This window comes from Nycticebus coucang, chromosome 7 (genome assembly GCF_027406575.1).
Source record: "Nycticebus coucang isolate mNycCou1 chromosome 7, mNycCou1.pri, whole genome shotgun sequence".
NCBI lineage: Eukaryota > Metazoa > Chordata > Mammalia > Primates > Lorisidae > Nycticebus > Nycticebus coucang.
This window is the reverse complement of record NC_069786.1, coordinates 115,388,719-115,407,244: the sequence shown is the minus strand read 5'-3', so window position 1 is coordinate 115,407,244 and position 18,526 is coordinate 115,388,719. Positions and strand designations below refer to the sequence as shown.

Here is an 18,526-nt window from a genome sequence, read left to right as displayed (position 1 = left end):
GAACCAATGTGGGTGTTAGTCTGTCCTCTAGGTTTTGTCTTGTCCTCACTACGCCCCACTTGATGTCTGTCGTCTTTTTCTTGGCTGTCTGTCCTGCTGCCTTCATGTCCCAGCTGCAGAAGCAAAGCCAGCAGGCTGACCAGATTGTGTCACCCGCCCTGCAGTTGTACAGGGTCCTATCCCTATCACAGACTCCCTGTCCCAGGGGTTTTGCTTCAGATTGAATCCTGCCTTATACAGCAAGTATCCTCAATAGTGGGGCTGGATGTGCCTGACTGTGAATTTTGTGTTGGGTTGTGATTGTTCCTTTCAATGTCTGGCCAGCCAGCTGAGAAATAGGGAAGCCCAGTATGAGCCTGTGTCCACACCTGTCCCCTGAGCCTCAGTTGGGCATCACCTGTGTCAGGATGACCAAGACTCCAGCAGCCCCACTCTAGGCACAGGTAAGACCAGGTGCAGAAAAAGCAGACCGGTCCTCTGGACTCTGTTATTGCCTGGCAGTGTTTGAATGCAACATGTAGACCAGGGGTGCTTCTTAGTGTCACCCCAAGTAGATTGGAGGCTGTCTTAACTTGGGGAACACAGAGAGCCCATCCTGCAGAGACTGGGTGGGGATAGATATCATAAATTCAGGGGAACAGATAAAAAAAGACAGATGGTTAGCCGGGTGTTGTGGCGGGCACCTGTAGTCCCAGCTACTTAGGAGGCTGAGGCAAGAGAATCGCTTAAGCCCAGGAGCTGGAGGTTGCTGTGAGCTATGTGATGCCATGGCACTCTACCTAGGGCCATAAAGTGAAACTCTGTCTCTACAAAAAAAAAAAAAAAAAAGACAGATGGTCTTAGTGAAGTAGAGGAATGCAACTCTAGAAGCAAGAAAGGCCAGTTCCAGGCAGATACAGGCAGAGAGGTGCTGGCCCCCGAGACTCAGGCCAGAAAACACCAGAGGAAAGAAAGAATCAGCAACTCAAAAGAGGGTTCTGGATTTGCCTTTCCTAGTGATAGCTTTGTTAGTAGATTGTTTTTGCCTAGACTGTTCTTTTATGGAAGGCAGATTGAGACAGAGAGAGAGACACTGAAAGAGACAGAGATCAACACAACAGAGAGCACACCAGTGTATTCATCTCTGCCATATTTCTCCCAGGTTTATCATCCACATCCTTCTGGTTTTTGTTTTTTGGAGAACCGTGTTTCCTCCATTCCTGTGTGAAGAGGAAAGTGCAGAGACCTGGAACCAGAGTGAGACTTGATTAAGCATTCTCTCTCTCAGGGAGCCAGCTGGCCCCTGCGCCTTGCCATTGGAGCACTCTGGAAACGGTGTTTGCTAAATACACCTTCACTTGCTTTTCCCTCCTGCTGAGTCAGAAGCTGTTCTGAAGGCTCATCCAGAGCAGCTGAGTCACACGTGATCCTGAATTTATCACAGTGTCCTGTACAGAGTGAGCAGGAAACAAGGGCTTGTTGGTGTGTGACTGATTCTGTTTGCTGAACGCAGGAGGAAGTACCCTCTCCTGGCTTGGGGTGGGAGTCATCTGCTCCTGAGCTCTCAGCTGGAGCTTTGCACCTGCCTCCCATTAGGTCTGGATGTCCCAGTTTGGTAAAAGGGAAAGTTCAATGGCTCTTGCTTTCTTCCTTCCCTGCTGCTCAGAACCTCTTCTGACAAAGACCTTCTAGGGCCAAGGCCAGGGCAAGGTGAGCTCTGCAGGAAGGAGGAGGCACTGTCTGTTGGGGTTGCTGCTATGCCCCTCCCCCCCCCCCCCCCGGAAGAGTCAGTGGGCAATAAATGTTGTTGCAGGGATGATTCTCATTCTTTGTTTTCCCAGAGTGACAGATTATAAACCATTCATTCATCTGTACTTGGGTGCTCTTGTCAAACCCTGAATGTGGCAAGTGGGTGGTAGTGGTGGTGTGTGTATGTCTTTTAGGTTGAGAAGGAAAGGGGAGGGAGACCGCCTTGGGAGTTGCTGGTTGAGCTCAGGAGAGCTCTCTGCCTTTCTGCTTCTGGTCAGGCTGATTGGGTGAATTCCCTCAACCCTCTGTACCTTCTACATCTCACCCTTGGTATTTCTGAGAGCTGTTTCACCTGAAGACGTGAGAAGTCCTTAGAGGACCCCAGAACACATGAGGTCCACAGCAGGAGGAGTAGGCTGGGGACGGGAGGAGGGTCAGGCTAGTCTCAGTTCCAATCCTTCTATGGACACATCCTATAGCAGAGGGGACCCTTCCTGTAATGCCCCTCACTCCGCACCTCTGTTCACCCTGGCCCCACCTCTCTGTAGCAGTTTGGATGCTTTTGGTTAGAAGTAGCAAAATAAACACCCAAATAAACGTGGTTTATATAAAAAAAGATATTTAATGATCTCACTTAACATGAAATTATAGGTAGATATTTTAGCATTGGTTCTGCTGTTAAAGTGACTTTTGGGGCTCAAGTATTATTTTTGTCAATTGAGGTAAAAAAATCTATGTAACAAACTTTAGCAACAATCATTTTTAAGTGTAAATTATACTGAAACTAAGCACTTTCACAGTGTTGTATAACTATCACAACTGTCCATCTTCAGAACTTTTTGTATCCTTTAAGCCAGTGTTTGTTAACGTTTTTTTTATCTCATGGCACACTTGAACCTATAGTTAAACTTCCATGGCACATTTAAATTATGTTCACCAAAAAAAAAAAAAAAAAAAGAGTGAAAAAATACATATACTTACTGTGCTTTGGATTTCTTTTGAAAATAATTTAATTAATGATCCTTGAAATTTTTCTGTGGCACATCTAAGATCCTCTCATGGTACACCAGTGGTGCCATGGCACACCAGTTGAAAATCGCTGCTTTAAATGATAATTCTCCACCCTGCCCTGACCCCAGCTTTTCAGAACCACTATTCCACATTCTGTCTCTGTGAATTCGGCTATTCTAAGACCTTGATATGAACAGAATCATATAATATTTGCCCATCATGTCTGGCCTATTTCATTTAGCATAATGTTTTCCAGGACTGTAACATGTATCAGCACCTCATTCCTTTTGAGAGAGAGAGAGAAGGGAGAGAGATTAAAAGGGACAGGGATAAATATAACAGAGTTCTTATAAATGCAATTCAATCTCTTCCTCACTCTTCTGGGGTTATTGTTCATATCTTCTTATATTTCTTAAATGATCATTAGTTATGTTATGTACCACATTTGTTTATCCATCCATTCACTGATGAGCACTTGGCTTGTTTCTACCTTATGGCTATTATGAATAATGCTGCTATGAACGCGGGTGTACAAATGAAGGGGCCTTACTTTTAATTCTTATGGGAATATTTCTAGACGTGGAATTATTGTATCATGCGGCAATTCTAGTTTAAGGTTTTGAGGAAAGCTGTTCATACTGTTTTCCACAGCAATCGCATCCTTTTACGCTCCTACTAGCTATGGGAAGGGGTTCTAGTTTCTCTACATCCTCGACAACATTTGCTATTTCATGTTTTTTTTTGTCTTTTGATAAGAGCCATCCTAATTAGTATGGCCTGGTATCTCTCTGGGGTTTTGATTTATTTGCACTGCTCACACAGCAGAGGGCTTTGGGCCAGTGGCAGGATGAACAGAGCTCTAGCACTGGCCTAGCAATGATGGTCAGGCGGGGACACCGGGACACAGGCTTTCCAAACCATGCAGTAGGAGCCTGGTAAGGATGTGGCCTCCACTCCTTCCAGCAACCACAATGGGGGCTGCACTGACACTTACATTGTGAACAGCCAAGGACATGGACTTAGAGTAGGACACTGAGAGAAGGGAGGGACCCCGAGGGGCTGCACTGAGGCAGCAGTCTCAGATTGTAGTGGACGTGTTCCCTGAGGAAGAGCCTACAAAGGAAGGCTTGCTGTCCTTGGGCAAGAGGTCCTTGCTGATGAGGCCATGGGTGGCCAGGATCTTGAGGAGTCCATAACGAAACTTTTGACCAATGAAGGCATAGATGACGGGGTTGAGGCAGCTGTGGAAGAAGCCCAGAATCTCAGTGGCTTCCAGAGCCTGGTCGATGTCACTGCGACGCCCACAGGTCTCCTTGATTACCTGTATCCTCATGAGGGTGTCTGCCAGCAGGACCAGGTGGTAGGGCAGCCAGCAGAGCAGGAAGATAAGGACGACAGCAAAGATGACCCGCATGGCCCTGTGCTTCTGCCCCATGTGGGCCTTAAACAGTGTGCGAAGGGTGAATCCATAGCAGAACAGCATGACCAACAGCGGTAGGACAAATCCAAAAGTCTGGGGCAGGATCCGCAGCACCATCCGCCATGTGGTTGTGCTGTTGCCCATGTCCTCGTAGCAGACTGGGCTGGAGACGGGAGGGTAGATGGCCTTCCGGAAAATTATGACAGGGAGAGACAGGCACAGAGACAGGGCCCACATCCCCAGACATACGAACTTGACTAAGTGACGCTTCAGGGTGAGTGTGCGCGTGGCATGGACAATGGCCAGGTAGCGGTCCACACTGATGCAGGCCAGCAGGAGAATACCACTGTAGAAGTTGACTTCCTTCAGGAGGGACACCAGCTTGCACAGGGATGTGCCAAAAATCCAGCCATTCACCTTGGAGGCGGCCCAGATGGGCAAGGTCAGAGCAAAGAGCAGATCAGCCATGGCCAAGTTCAGCAGGTAGACGTCGGTGACAGAGCGGCTGACACGGCTGTACAGGATGACCAGCATTACCAGGGAGTTTCCCAGAAGGCTCAGCAGGAACACCAGAGCATAGATGGTGACCACTGCATACTTATTGATATCCAGGGATTCTGGCCGGCATGGGGCAGAATCTGGTAGAATAGGGGGCAGGTCAGTGCTGTAGGTGTAATTACTAAAGTCTTCATTAAGGAAATTGTCCCAGTCAATTTCTTCCATTTTTGAGGTAAATTTAAATCCTGGCCTACAGAAGAGAGATGAGAATTATTGTACAATAAGCCTTCCCCAGGTTCTTTTATTATTATTATTATTATTATTAAATCACAGCTGTGTACCTTAATGCGATCACAGGGCACCATACATTGGTTTTATAGATCGTTGACACATTTTCATCACACTGGTTAACATAGCCTTCCTGGTGTTTTCTTAGTTATTGTGTTAAGACATTTACATTCTACATTTACTAAGTTTCACATATACCCTTGTAAGTTGCACCGCAGGTGTAATCCCACCAATCACCCTCCCTCCGCCCCCCTCTCCCCTCCCTGCCCTCCCTTTCCCCCTTTCCCCCTTTCCCCTATTCTTAGGTTATAACTGGGTTGTAGCTTTCATGTGAAAGCCATAAATTAGTTTCATAGTAGGGCTGAGTACATTGAATACTTTTTCTTCCATTCTTGAGATACTTTACTAAGAAGAATATGTTCCAGCTTCATCCATGTAAACATGAAAGAGGTAAAGTCTCCATCTTTCTTTAAGGCTGCATAATATTCCATGGTGTACATATACCACAATTTATTAATCCATTTGTGGATTGATGGGCACTCCTCCCCAGGTTCTTGCCTGTCCTCCCAAGAAACCATTTTAGGATAATTTGCATCGGCTTGCATTGTTGCATGGAAGAAATTTTCACATCAAATTTGTAAGTGGTCAGGGGATTAATGTTATAGAACAAGTTTAGTGATACATGGTAAAGTTTATGACAATACTGTAGTTCTTTTCAATATCAAGAGAGATTCTTAGCATTTCTGGGACATGGCCAGATTCCATCAAAAGTTCCCTTCAGATGGTCCCTACAGGCCCTGCAGTCCTGCCTGCACGCTCCATTGAGCATTCCTGGCCTTGGAGGTCAGATTTAATGCTCAGAACCGTGAGATACCATTCAGTTCTTAATCTTGGGATGAAGCCTGCAGTGCAACTGAAACATACCATTAAGGAAAGATCAAGGTTTGCCTATAAAGCTGAGAGATGATTGCTTTGTCAACTGTTTGAAAAGTATTTTAAAATAAGGATCTGGAAAACAATTTGACTAACAGCAGTATGGAGTTTTTGAAGGCTCGAGCTGGAAGAATCTTTAGTGACTTAATAAGGCCCAGTGTTTCTCTTTTGGGAAAGAGACCTGAACTGGCAGTATTTGTGTAGTTTCAAAAGGTGTATTAAAAATGACAAACATGTGGTTGACTGATTCTCCATGTGGGTGTGACTATAACAGATCATTTGGGAACCTGTGTGCAGCCAGGTTTTGTCATATGGGAGTGAGCAGGGACAGCCAGTCTGCCCCCTAAATAAGGGGAGGGGTGGCAGGAAGCAGAGAGGACAGGGGACACACTACCCTTATTTTGTGGCTTTCCAGTCCCATTTGGGACCCTCCTGTCCTGCATGTGTGTGCCTTCATCCATCCTGTCTCCCCAGCCTTGGTCTAAGTCTGTGGGCTCTGTGTCATCCAAGGACTGCAGAGATTCTGCTTCAGTGCATGCCTGGGTGTGGAGGGCTGGCTGCAGCCACTGGGAAATACATCCCAGGGTCTCAAAGATTAAACTAAAATAAACCAGCTCCTGAATTTAACCACAACATAGATTCCCATCCTGCCATTTCTTTAGAGCAAAGGATGATCGTGCGATCACCATATCTGAGTCTATACCCTGCCCCAAAGTGGACCCCAGCATCAGAGCAGAAATCGGAGGGAATCAGTCCCAGGAGCCACTTCATCCTGACCAGGCTGTGTGTACTGAAAACAGCATTGACGAAAGCAATGTTGGTGAGGTTGTGGAGAACACAGAACCCTCCCATGTTGCAGGTGGGAATGTAAAATAGTGCAGTTACTGTGGAAACAGTTTAGAAATTGCTCAAAAAACTTAAACAGAGTTACCACTAAAAATCAAATTGTTCAGTGCCAAATTGAAACTAGTAGATTAACAACTGCTGATCACATGACAGAAAAGCTCAATTAAATTCAAGTAAGGGGAGGAAGAGGAGGGTTTGGGTGAGTTCTCACCCAATGGGTACATTGCACCCTGGTGAAGGGCACAACTACAACTTGGACTTTAACCTTATAAAAGCAAACCATGTAACCTAACTATAGGCACCCTCATTTAAATCTGAAACCCTCCATAGATTTATTGTATAACCCTCAATTCCCATCCTAGGTATGTACCCAAGAGAAGCGAAAACATTATGTCCAGATTGAAACTTTTAAATGAATGTTCATAGCAGCATTCATCCTAATATGACAATTATGCAAATAGATATGCAAATATCTATCACCTTTCAAACAGATCAACAAATTGAGGTACGGTCGCATGCAGCATAATGAGGCTTGGTTAATGATGTACTGCATATGTAACAGTGCGTTACATATAATGAAACTGAATATATAAATGAACCTTGAAAATGTTATTCTAAGCAAAAAAAGCCAGACATAGAGTCTCATGCTACATGGCTCCATGTATGTGAAAGGACCAGAATAGGCAAACTGGTAGAGACAGAAAGTAGATAAGTGGTTATCAGGGGCTGGAGACGGGGAGGAATAAGTACAGGGTTTCTCTTTGGGTTGATGAAAGTGTTCTGGAATTAGTGGCTATGGTTGCACAATATACTAAAAAACACTGAATTGTACACCTTCAGTGGGTGACTTTTGTGGTATAGGACTTACATCTTAGTTTAAAAAAATAAAAAGATTAGCCAAAGCATTCACAACCTTGCAAAGCAAAACAAATATTAATTATTTAATTAATTTTTGAGACAGAGCCTCAAGCTGTCACCCTGGGTAGAGTGCTGTGGCGTCACAGCTCACAGCAACCTCTAACTCCTGGGCTTAAGCAATTCTTTTGCCTCAGCCTCCCGAGTAGCTGGGACTACAGGTGCCCGCCAGAATGCCCGGCTATTCTTTGGTTGTAGTTGTTATTGTTGCTTGGCAGGCCTGGGCTGGATTCAAACCCACCAGCTCTGGTAATATGTGGCTGGTGCCTAAACCACTTGAGCTATAAGCGCTGAGCCGCAAAACAAATATTTAAACAATAATAACAAAAGGCCTACAAAGGGTTTCTCTTTGGAATAAGGCAGTCTCTGCTACTGTCAATTATTCTAGCAAAGAACAAAGCTGAGTGAGATGAAGAGAAACTGGAAAAATAATGTTTCTTTCCTCCAAGAGTGATGGAATTCTTAGCTTTCACCTTCCTGAGAATGTATTACTTTCTCCCGGAAGTGATAGGGGCCACATAAATTATCCTCCCACCATGCCAAGAACACAGAGGAGATTTGATGAGTTGGTGAACCTAGAGAGATATGGTGATGAGGGTGGGGCCCTGTCTGGCCAGGCGCCTGGGAAGGCAGTGGGAGAGCCAGGCGGTACAGCTGGCCGGGCCAGTGAGGTTGGCAAGACCTGAAGGAAGTAGCTGGCTCTGCAGTCCTACATTGAAGAGCAAGTTTTCTAAAAGGTCCAGGGTCATGTCTAGTGAAGTCACATGGTCAAGGGTGGGTCATCTCTGAGAGCCAATGCTCTTAAGGGAATAAATGACAGAGAGAAGACCCACCTTTGAGAGTAGACACAGAGCCTAGTGGGGTCAGAGAACTAGTGCCCTTAGACAGCATGATCTGCGTCTATGAGCATAGGCTGCGAGAAGACAGGGCGGGACCTTTGCAGAAACTGCCTTATTAGCCCAGGTAGCAGCCGCAGAGCATGTTTCACAGGAAAATCCTCATTCTGGATAACCCAGAGCTCAGTTGAGGTGGGGTGGGCTGGAGGTGTTGGGTGAGCTCACACACCTGGCCATCAGGGTTCAGCTGGGGGTTCCAGAGGGAGAACATGCCAAGTTGGGACTGAAGGCAGAGAAAGGAAAGAGAACCAGGATAGGCCAACAACCTCCAGCCCCTGGGGGACGGGTAGGGATATGTGTGGTTGGTGTTTCTTCATCTTAAAAATTTATCAGTCTTTAGAGGGGACAGACTAAGAAGGAGCGGGAGATGATATATCTGAAGTCTGCTTTGTCCCTCAGAGTTACGTGATCTCGCTCAGTCATTACAAATAAATATGATTCAACCAGCCTGTGATTACAGGGCCCATAAGTGAAGCAGCCAGGATTCCAACTAGGTGTAAAGGACTGGGCTTGTATTATTTTCTGTCTATAGCTCTGTTTCTTTAAAAGAAAAAACCCTCACATATTAAATATAATTGAAAACTAAGTTCTTGAGATATCAAGTCAACCTGTATATGGTGCATTCGCATTGTCGGATGCTCTGTACATTGTTTTCTTTTGCTGTCTAAGGCTCAGAATGAAAGGAACAGCTCTTGCAGGAATGATAAACTAAACAACTTTGAACTGGCCTCTCCTGGTCACAAGTTATGTGGTCAGGTGGGTGCTTCCTTGATGCAGGAGAAAGGCCAGCCCCTGAGTAACTCATGGCAGTTCAGAACTCCATGGACAAGATGAATTCTGTCTTATTACATAAAAATGCCATAGAAAGAGGGGCGTTTACAAGATCCCAAACATTTAAGGCAATCTTTTTAACAACAACAACAACAACAAATTCAAAGTCATTTTAATACAATTTTAGTTTCCTTCTCTCTATAAATATAATCCCCAACATTTGCATTTAACACAGGAAGTGGGGAGTCAGCAGTGCCCCTCCTCAGACCCAATCCTCATCCAAACAAGGCAGGCTGGATGAGTCTGGGGGGCTGCAGGGCCAAGGGACATGGTGGGCAGCAAGCTGCCCTGAGTGGTGGTTGTAGAGGCAGGGAATATGGGCAGAGGTTCTCCCTTTGGGGACAGGGAGACCTAAATTGAGAGAATGAAGAGGTGAGTTGGGAGGAGGAAGATGAAGGCCCACCAAGGGTGGAGACAGCTGCCTGGGGTGAATGCAGGTGGGGGTCCCCAGGGGAACAGAGAACAGACACATTCTAGTTGGTGGGAAGGGTGGGTGTTATAAGACTTACCAGGATGCTGGGTTTTTCACCTGTAGGACACCTCCAGGAGGGCAGCTGTGACCAATGAAAGGGCGGTGGTGGTGAGAACACAGCAGAGGAAGTGAGTGGTGGATTGGATTACTCAATTCAGGGGTGGAGTTCCTGATGAGTGTAGGATGCTTTTGATAACTAATTAATTCCCAATTCAGCTCTTGGGGACACGGTCCTTTTATAGACTTATAGAGTTCATATTGGGAAGGAACCTGTGAGGTTTTCTAGCCAGTCTTTCCATTTCACAGATGAGGCCCAGACAAAGGAAGTAGTTTGCCCAGGACCACACTGATTCCTCTCATCTTTGCTGTGGTCTCACGCCCCTGGATCCTGTGGCTGCCTTGTCTGAGTTTCCCAGGGGCCAGTTGCCTCAAGCTTCCCAGGAGGCTTCCCTGCTGTGTTCCACAGCACTGGTGGATATCAGACGAATTTGCTGAATGTCTCTCATGAGGCAAGGGAGCAGCCCGCTGTGACAACAGAGGTGGAACTCACGCTGCTGGTGGTCTAGTAGTCTTCCTCCCTGGACCCAAGGCTTCATCCCTACTCCCCACCCCATTCCTAGCTTTACTCTCTTCACCTCATACCCTAACCATCTGCCCTGAGCACAAGCCCATCTTAGGCATTGCTGTTCTTTCTTGGCTTATACACTTGGTACTGAGTCTGAGGACCCTAATCTGTAGCAGCTACCATACGTGGAATCAAGACCCTCTAAGAAAACCTTTTGGTAAAAATGAAGATCCCATCCAAGTTCAAAGACACTTTTAAAAACAGTACTGAGTGACCCTAAAAGTGTCACATTTGCTCTTGATTACAAATGAAAGAATTGATACAGATAAAGCCATGAACACTAATTCTGCTCCCTCCCAAACCCCTTGTCCCAGTGAACAACTCCTCAGTTTCCCCACTGACACTATCTCTGGTTCCACGCATCACAGGTACCAGAGAGCACTCAGAGCCTGTGGCAGACCCACTCAAGTTGCTCACCCACCCCAAGGAGAGAAACTTTGAGTGTAGCTGCTCAGCAATCATTCCTGAGTATTGTTCACCTCTCTTTCTCATATTGGGGAAGAAGGCAAGGCCACCAGGCCAGCTGATGCTAAAACCGGACAGAAGCTCATGACACACAGAGGCAGACGAGAGCAAGGACTTTTCCTTTCTGAGTTTCAATCTACTTGCCTATAAAATGGGGCCAATAACAGAATCCAACCCAATGGGTTGTGGTGAGGATGAAGCAGGGGATTACCCATGAAGCACTTAGGACACACGCAGAGCTCAATGTTAACTTTTACTGCTGTGATCATTACTACTGGAATAGTCTATCACCTGACGGTGTTATATCTCCCACTGCGTCCATAATTACAGGAAAGCAGCGAGTCTGCTATCAAGACTGACTTGCATGTACATCTTACTTTGCTTTGTCCTGGATAACGATCATCGTGTTGGCTGTGGTTTCTGGGCAAAATGCTTTTCAGAATTTGTGTCAATTAATCCTCACATGAACCTCATGAAGTAGGCACTTTCTGGATGAGGAAATGAAGACTCTGAGAGATTAAGCAACTTACCTACAGTGATGCAACTGAACTAAATTTTAAGAAGTTTTAACAACTTAAACAAACAAACAAACAAACTAGTCTCAAAATTCTACTTTCCGTGCACTGTAACAAGGAGCTGGACCCCAGCCTCAGGTGTCAGAGCTCAGGAAGGTCAGCGGTCCCCAACCTTTTTGGTGTGAAGGACTGGTTTCATGGAAGACAGTTTCTCCTTGGATTGGGGTGGGGTGAGGTAGGGATTAGATTCCAACAGAGGCACACAACTGAGATCCCTCATGTGCACAGTTTACTGTAGGGTTCCTGCTCCTATGAGAATCTAATGCCACCACTGATCTGACAGGAGGCGGAGCTCAGGTGATGATGTGAATGAATGGTAGTTTTATTTAAGAAAAAGGCTAATTGGGCGGCGCCTGTGGCTCAGTGAGTAGGGCGCCGGCCCCATATGCCGAGGGTGGCGGGTTCAAACCCAGCCCCGGGCAAACTGCAACCAAAAAATAGCCGGGCGTTGTGGCAGGCGCCTGTAGTCCCAGCTGCTCGGGAGGCTGAGGCAAGAGAATTGCGTAAGCCTAAGAGTTAGAGGTTGCTGTGAGCTGTGTGATGCCACGGCACCCTACCTGAGGGTGGTATGTGAGACTCTGTCTCTACAAAAAAAAAAAGAAAAAGGCTTATTGGGCTTAGCAACCCAGAGGTTGTTGGGAACCTTGGCAAAGTTGTTTCAGTGTCACAGTAGGCTGTAAATACAGATGACGCTTTGCTAGCTCGTTCACTCACCTGCCACTCCCTTACTTCCCTGTTGCTTACTTCCTGCTGTGTGGCCCAGTTCCTAACAAGCCACAGACTGAGGGGCTGGGGACCACAGTGTTAGGTACCTCTCTGTCCCTGGCAGCTGGATACAAAGGCTGTAGAGAGGGGAGCCCAGATTTGACATTTACCAGTGGGCCTAATTCTTAGGTCAATTTAGTTTCCACTGAACCTACTACATGTGTGTTTATGGTGGCATTCTAATACAAAACTGGTTGGTATAAAAAACTGGTTTCCAATCTGCTGCTTATGCTTAGGGATGCTTGGTACCTTGTTCTAAGTCTGTCCTGTCCAGTATGGTAGCTACTGGGCACAAGTAGCTATTTAAATTTAAATTAATTAAAATAAAATGAATGAAGTTCCTCAGTCACACTAGCCACATTTCTTTTTTTTTTTTTTTTTTTTTTTGTGGTTTTTGGCTGGGGCTGGGTTTGAACCCACCACCTCCGGCATATGGGACCGGCGCCCTACTCCTTGAGCCACAGGCGCTGCCTGACACTAGCCACATTTCAAGTTCAGCAGCTACCTGTGACTAGTGGCTACCAGATCAGATAGTGTAGATCTAGAACACTTCCATTACTGCAGAAAGCACTGTCTAGGTGAAAATTTATTTGTCTTTAGCTCTAAGGTTCTGTACTTTGTCACCCTCATCCTCAGAGGCCTCAGACAAGGTTGAGGTTGTCAGGTCTCTTCCATCAGAAATATGTCTCCACTCTCTCAGCCTGAAGAGCTCACATACCTGCTGTTGCTGCTACAGCTGCCGTTGTTAGAGTGGCCACTGATATCCATGCTGTGACCCAGGGCTTGGTGGCGGTCAGAGCTGTTGAATAGGAAAAAAGTGAAGCAGACATGTCGGAACTTCTACCTGGGCTGTGAGAGGGAAGTCCAGGAGGCCCACCAGGGTATTAATCTCACAGAGGAAAAATGAGGGTAGTCAGCCCTTGTTTCCTCCACTTCTTTACCTCCTGTGCACTGTTCAGCCAAGACCCTGCAACTGGCTTCCTTCCTACTGTGACACTGAAACAACTCTGCCAAGGTTCCCAACGACCTCTGGGTTGCCAAACCCAGTAAGCCCGTTTCTTAAATAAAACTGCTTTGCTATTATAAAAACAAAGCACAGATATTGTAAGAATTCAAGCAATACAAAAGCACGCGAAGTCAAACTTGAAAGTCTCCCTCTGTTCCTCTGTCCATCTGTCCATCTGTGTTTCCCCAGGTAAGTACTGTCTACAGCTTGGCATGTACATCTTTTTAGATTATTCCCCATACAAATACAAACACATGCTTCCCTTCTTTTGTTCTTTAATAAAAAGCCCATTTTTACTGATTATATTGTCCTGCACCTTAATCATGGACCTTTTCTACATTAGTGCATGTAGATCCATTTGCTTCTTTTTAGCAACTACTTAATAGTTTATGTTGTGGATGTATCACAATTTATTTGATAATTACCTTGTAGTTGAATATATGAACATCTTTGGTTCTAGGTATTTGGGAACTTGTGTGAGTGTTTCTTGAAGCTTAAGTGTAATTTTTCTGGGTAATATCTGTGTGTATTTAAATTTTGATAAATACTACTAAGTTGTTCTTCAAAAATACTGTGCCAATTTACTGTCCTATCGTGAAAGCCTAGTAGTCTGTATATTCATGACAGACATTGTATATGATCAGTTTATTTCCCAATCAGATAGTAGGAAATGATATCCCATTGTTAATTAGTATTTTCTTGATTGCTGGTCAGGTTGAGTATTTTTGTCCAGAGTTATTTGTATTTTTCTCATGTAAGTTACTAATTTCTATCTGTTTCCCTTTTGCATTGGATTGCCATTTGTCCTTCATTTATAGGAGCTCTTTGCATAATTTAGAAGTATTACATTTTAAATATTTGTCAATGCTGTTGAAATATTCCCCCCAGCCTTCTGTGTGCTTTTTTTTTTGAACATGAATTTTACTGTGAGGGCAGATCAAGGAGGCAGCTGCGGAACAGAGCTTTGGGTCAGGCCAAGCTGCACAGGGACTGCAGGGCATCACTCGACCTCCCTCTGTTATTTCATAAGGCCTAACTTTTTCGCGAATCCTGAGTGTCAGAGGCCTGTTTAGCAGTCTTGTCAGTGGTTTCCTGGGTGGAGCTGGTCAGTTGGTCCATGGGTTTCTGCCTGGCCGCTGTGGCTTGATCCACCACTTGCTGAACTGTTGCTTGGCTGCTGTCACTGTTTCCTGGGCGGTCTGCTCCACCTGTTGCTTGTGCCAAGCTCTTGCTGGCCATGGCGGAAGTGGTCTGTGGGGTCGCCTAGGGCTGTGGCAGCAACATTGGATCCCACCCAGAGTCCTGCTCTATGATTTTTAACCTTGTTCATATGAAAGCGTTACCATTCAGGTCTCATCTTGCTTGAGCTCTATGTTGTTGACTGCCACTGACCCGTTCGTTTTCTTCTTATTCCCCCTGATCTCGCTTGGTCTCTTTTGTTGCTGTATTTCTCAATTCATTCCTCAAATATGGATGTTCCTTTGTCTTCTTTTCTTGTCACTCTACCTGTTGTCCATAGGTGAGTCTACCTGCCTCCATGGTATCAGCTGCCCACTCCAGCATGTGCCAGGGTCTCCCACACCCCTTCTTTCCAGCCAACTTCCTTCCTAAGCGACATTGGGACATGCAATTTCCTGCTGAGTCTCCCTGGGGTCCCACAGATGCTGCAAATTCACCATGTAGAAAACCCTTCTCATTGCTTTCCTGGTGTGTGTCCTCCTCCTGAGTGCTTCCTTGTGCACTCCTCTGCCAAGCTGGAAGCGTGCCCACCCCTCACACTGCCTCTCTCTCCCTCTCCTCAGCATGGCTGTTGACTGTTGCCTCGCCATCTTCACGGATGGTGTTAGGCAACACTTCATTCGCTCTTGCTGTGACTACAGCAATAGTCACACAATAGTTGTGGGTTCTGGAGCTGGGCTGTCGAGTTAGGATCCATTTACTAGTCCCGGACTTTGGGCAAATGATTTACTCTCACTGGGTCTCAGTTTCCCTGCCTGTAAAACGGGGATAATGAAAGCTCCCATTGCACAGGGCTGTTGTGTGGCTTAAATGGGTCTATTTATAAAGCACTTAGAACAATGCTTGGCACTGGCAGCTGCTTCTCCTCTTCCTCCTCCCCTCCTTCTCTCCCTCCTCTTCCTCCTCAACCCCTTCTCCTCTCCTAAGCAATTTCTGCCTCAGTTTCCTCGCTTCAATTACCCTCCACTCTGCTGCCAGAACAATCTTTCTGAAACATGATCACCTTTTTTCCCCCTCTTAAAAGCCTTCAATGCCCTCTGTTGCCCTCAGGTAAGGTCAGACTCCTGCAATCACACCTGGTGCCCTTCATGTGACTCTTGTGACTTCTCTAGACCTGTCACTTCAGGACACAGCCCTAGACCTAGACCTTAAGTTGGCACAGGGAACTGCTTGCAGTTCTCCCAGCAGCTGCTCTGGTTTCTCCTAGGGTCTTGGCCTGCATTTCCCTTTTCCTTGGGATGCTCTTTCCCAACTTCTTGGTTTAGCCATCTTCCCTTTTCCTTCCAAATTCAGCCCAGGTTTTGTAACTAATCTGCTTGGCTGCTCCCTCCCCCACAGTGAGGGTCTTGAAAGCAGGCATTTTATATGTTTTTCTCTGCAGCCCCAAATCCATCAGTGTTCAGCATCTCATAGGCACTTGATACATCTTTGTTGAGTACTGAATGGATTGACAAGTAAGGGAAATTGATGTACATGGGGACATCCCAGTGACATTTAATTTAAAGTAACAATTACGTTCCTCCAGGTTCCCAGGGCATCCTCAGCCTGCGAGCACACATAAAGTCATGTCAATAGCAATAACTCAGGTTGCACTGGATCAGGCCCCATTGCTCATGCAGGATTTCAGCCCTGTGTGGTGTTCCTCAGGGATCCAGGGAGTCTCTTGGGGACATCTCCCCCATGCTCCTCTGGGCTTTGCTGTTGCTGCTGGACATGTGTCCTGGAGTCACTGCTGAGTCACAGGTACCTTTGCAGTGCCAGGCTCTCAGGTTGTCTATAGTGACTTTTATAGATCTCTTTGCTAGAGGGTCCCTGAAGTTTAATTTCTCTGATTTCTTTGTAGAGCTTTTCTTCTCTTCATTGAACTTGGTGAGGATTCCTGGGGGGCAATGTTGACTTGAGGTTGGTCCTCCGCATAGCTCATCCTTTCTTCCAACAGTGGGAGCAGGTCCAACTCCCTCATTCCTGGCCTTGGGATTCCCTTCCAGTGCATGCTCTTCTGGGAGCATACTGCTTCCTCTTTGAAAATAGGCGTTTGTTCTGCCCTCCCCCACTCAGTTCATCAAGAAGGTCTGAACTCCATGCTGGAATTGCTGCTAGAATATGAGGTCTTCTGCTGTAATGAGAACACTGTCCTCTTTAAAGTTTGTGGGTAAGTCTGATATTCAGGAAGGGACTCCTGCCCTTTAGGGTAGGGGCAACTCTATGGCCCTGATTGCTCCTGGAGCTCCTCATTTCCTCTCGACATCTTGTAACCGTATTTGCTAAGGAGAAATTCTCACCAGCTCTCTGGGACAGAAACTTTTGTTGCAAAACTCTTGGTCCAAGCAAAGGCAAGGGGATGCAACTCTGGGAGGCCCTGACAAGGCCATTCATGGGCTCTGGGCAGAGCCACTGGATTGCCCAACCTCTGCAGAGGCTCTGGCAGTGCGTAAAAGGCAAAGCAGATGGAGAAAGTGTGAATGCCTGTCTGGGTTCACACATGGTGCCTTAGAACCTGGGAAGGGCAGCTAATTATCTGTCATAGGGTGGGGTGCACACTTCTTCTGAAACAGTATTCTCAGAAGTACCATGATTATATGCCCAGTTGATGACATGCAATGTGTATAAGCCTTTTCAGATGGTGCAGGGAACGCGAACTAACACTCTAATACTCCACAGTTCTCATAACTGCCTTTATGAGAACTGTGGGTGCCAGTTAAGCACTGCACAGAAAATGTCCTGGACTCAGCTCCTCTCTCTAGGTGTCCACAATAAAGGACAAGTCCCCATAGTCACAATAGTTGGTGGGATGGACAGAGAGGCCCAAATCCCCTGACTGAGTTTCCTCCCCTGCCTATACTAAACCCAAACGCCCTGGGAGCCACTGGGACCCTTCCACACTACTAGTGGGAAGGCACAACGTTTAAAATTGCACAAAAACTTTATGGCCACCCCGTATAATGTCTCTGGGAAACAGTTCAGCAGTTTCTTAACATACCACGAGACCTGGCCATTTCATTTCTAGGTATTTACCCAAGAGAAATAAGTATATGTCTACACAAAGGCTTGTCCATAGAGGGTCACAAGAACCTTATTTGGTATAGCCTAAAATTGGAAACAACCCAAATGTCCAGCAATAGGTGAATGTCTAAAAAATTTGGCATATTCAAACAGTGGATAAAACTACTCAATAATAAAATATATTGTTGATATGTATACACACACACACATATATAACATATATATATATATATATATATATAGATATAAAACTACTTGGGTGCATTTCAAAATAATCATGCTGAACAAAAGAAGCCAGACAGTAAAGAGTGCATGCCATATGGTTTTATTTATATAAAGTTCTAGTTCATGCACATCAGTCTATGGTTGTAAAGATATCAGTGGTTGCCTGGGTGTGAAGGGAGGGGAAGAGGAAGGGAGGTTACAATGAGGCAGGAGGAAACTTTGGGGCTGGTGAACATTTAATACTGTGAATATGGAGATGGTTTCATGGGTGTATATTAAGTTAAAACTCATCAAATTGTATACTTCATGAGATTTTTATTATGTTAATAGTACCTCAATAATGCTGTTAAAAATAAAGCAAAACAAACTGAGAGAAGTGGCATGTGCTTGTAATTGAAGAGTCCAGGAGTTCAAGGCCAGCCTGAACAAGAGTAAGACCCCCCTTCTCTACTGAAAATAGAAAATTTTGGGCATCATGGCTTGTGCCTATAGTCCCAGCTATTTGGGAAGCTGAGGCAGGAGGATCACTTAAGCCCAGGAGTTTGAGGTTGTAGTGAGCTGTGATGATGCCACTATACTCTGTAGCTAGGGGAGATGGAAGGGGGCGACAGAGCAAGACTCTGTCTTCAAGAAAAAAAAAAGGCAAAATGAAACAAACATAGATTTCTGAAACAGATTCCATACAGGAAGCTACTGAAGAACCCAAGACCCTGCAGGCTTTGTTTTCCGTGATTTGGGAAGGCTGGGAACCATGGCTCAGTGAGGGGAGTACACAGGAGAGGGGC

At 45.8% G+C, this 18,526-nt stretch overlaps 1 protein-coding gene across 1 annotated transcript; it reads right to left on the bottom strand.

Annotated features, from left to right (window-relative positions):
- Nucleotides 1–2,394: 2,394 nt before the first annotated feature.
- LOC128590657 (C-X-C chemokine receptor type 2-like) lies at nt 2,395–9,887 on the bottom strand. The gene is made up of 2 exons (XM_053598039.1): nt 9,876–9,887; nt 2,395–4,907 (listed from the first exon to the last, which is right to left on the bottom strand). The coding sequence occupies exon 2, from the start codon at nt 4,880–4,882 to the stop codon at nt 3,818–3,820; it is 1,065 nt and encodes a 354-aa protein (XP_053454014.1). The 5' UTR covers nt 4,883–4,907; nt 9,876–9,887; the 3' UTR covers nt 2,395–3,817.
- Nucleotides 9,888–18,526: the final 8,639 nt, after the last annotated feature.

Excerpts from the sequence above, each read along its gene's own strand:
- LOC128590657 (XM_053598039.1), bottom strand. The coding sequence starts at position 4,882 with ATGGAAGAAATTGACTGGGACAATTTCCTTAATGAAGACTTTAGTAAT.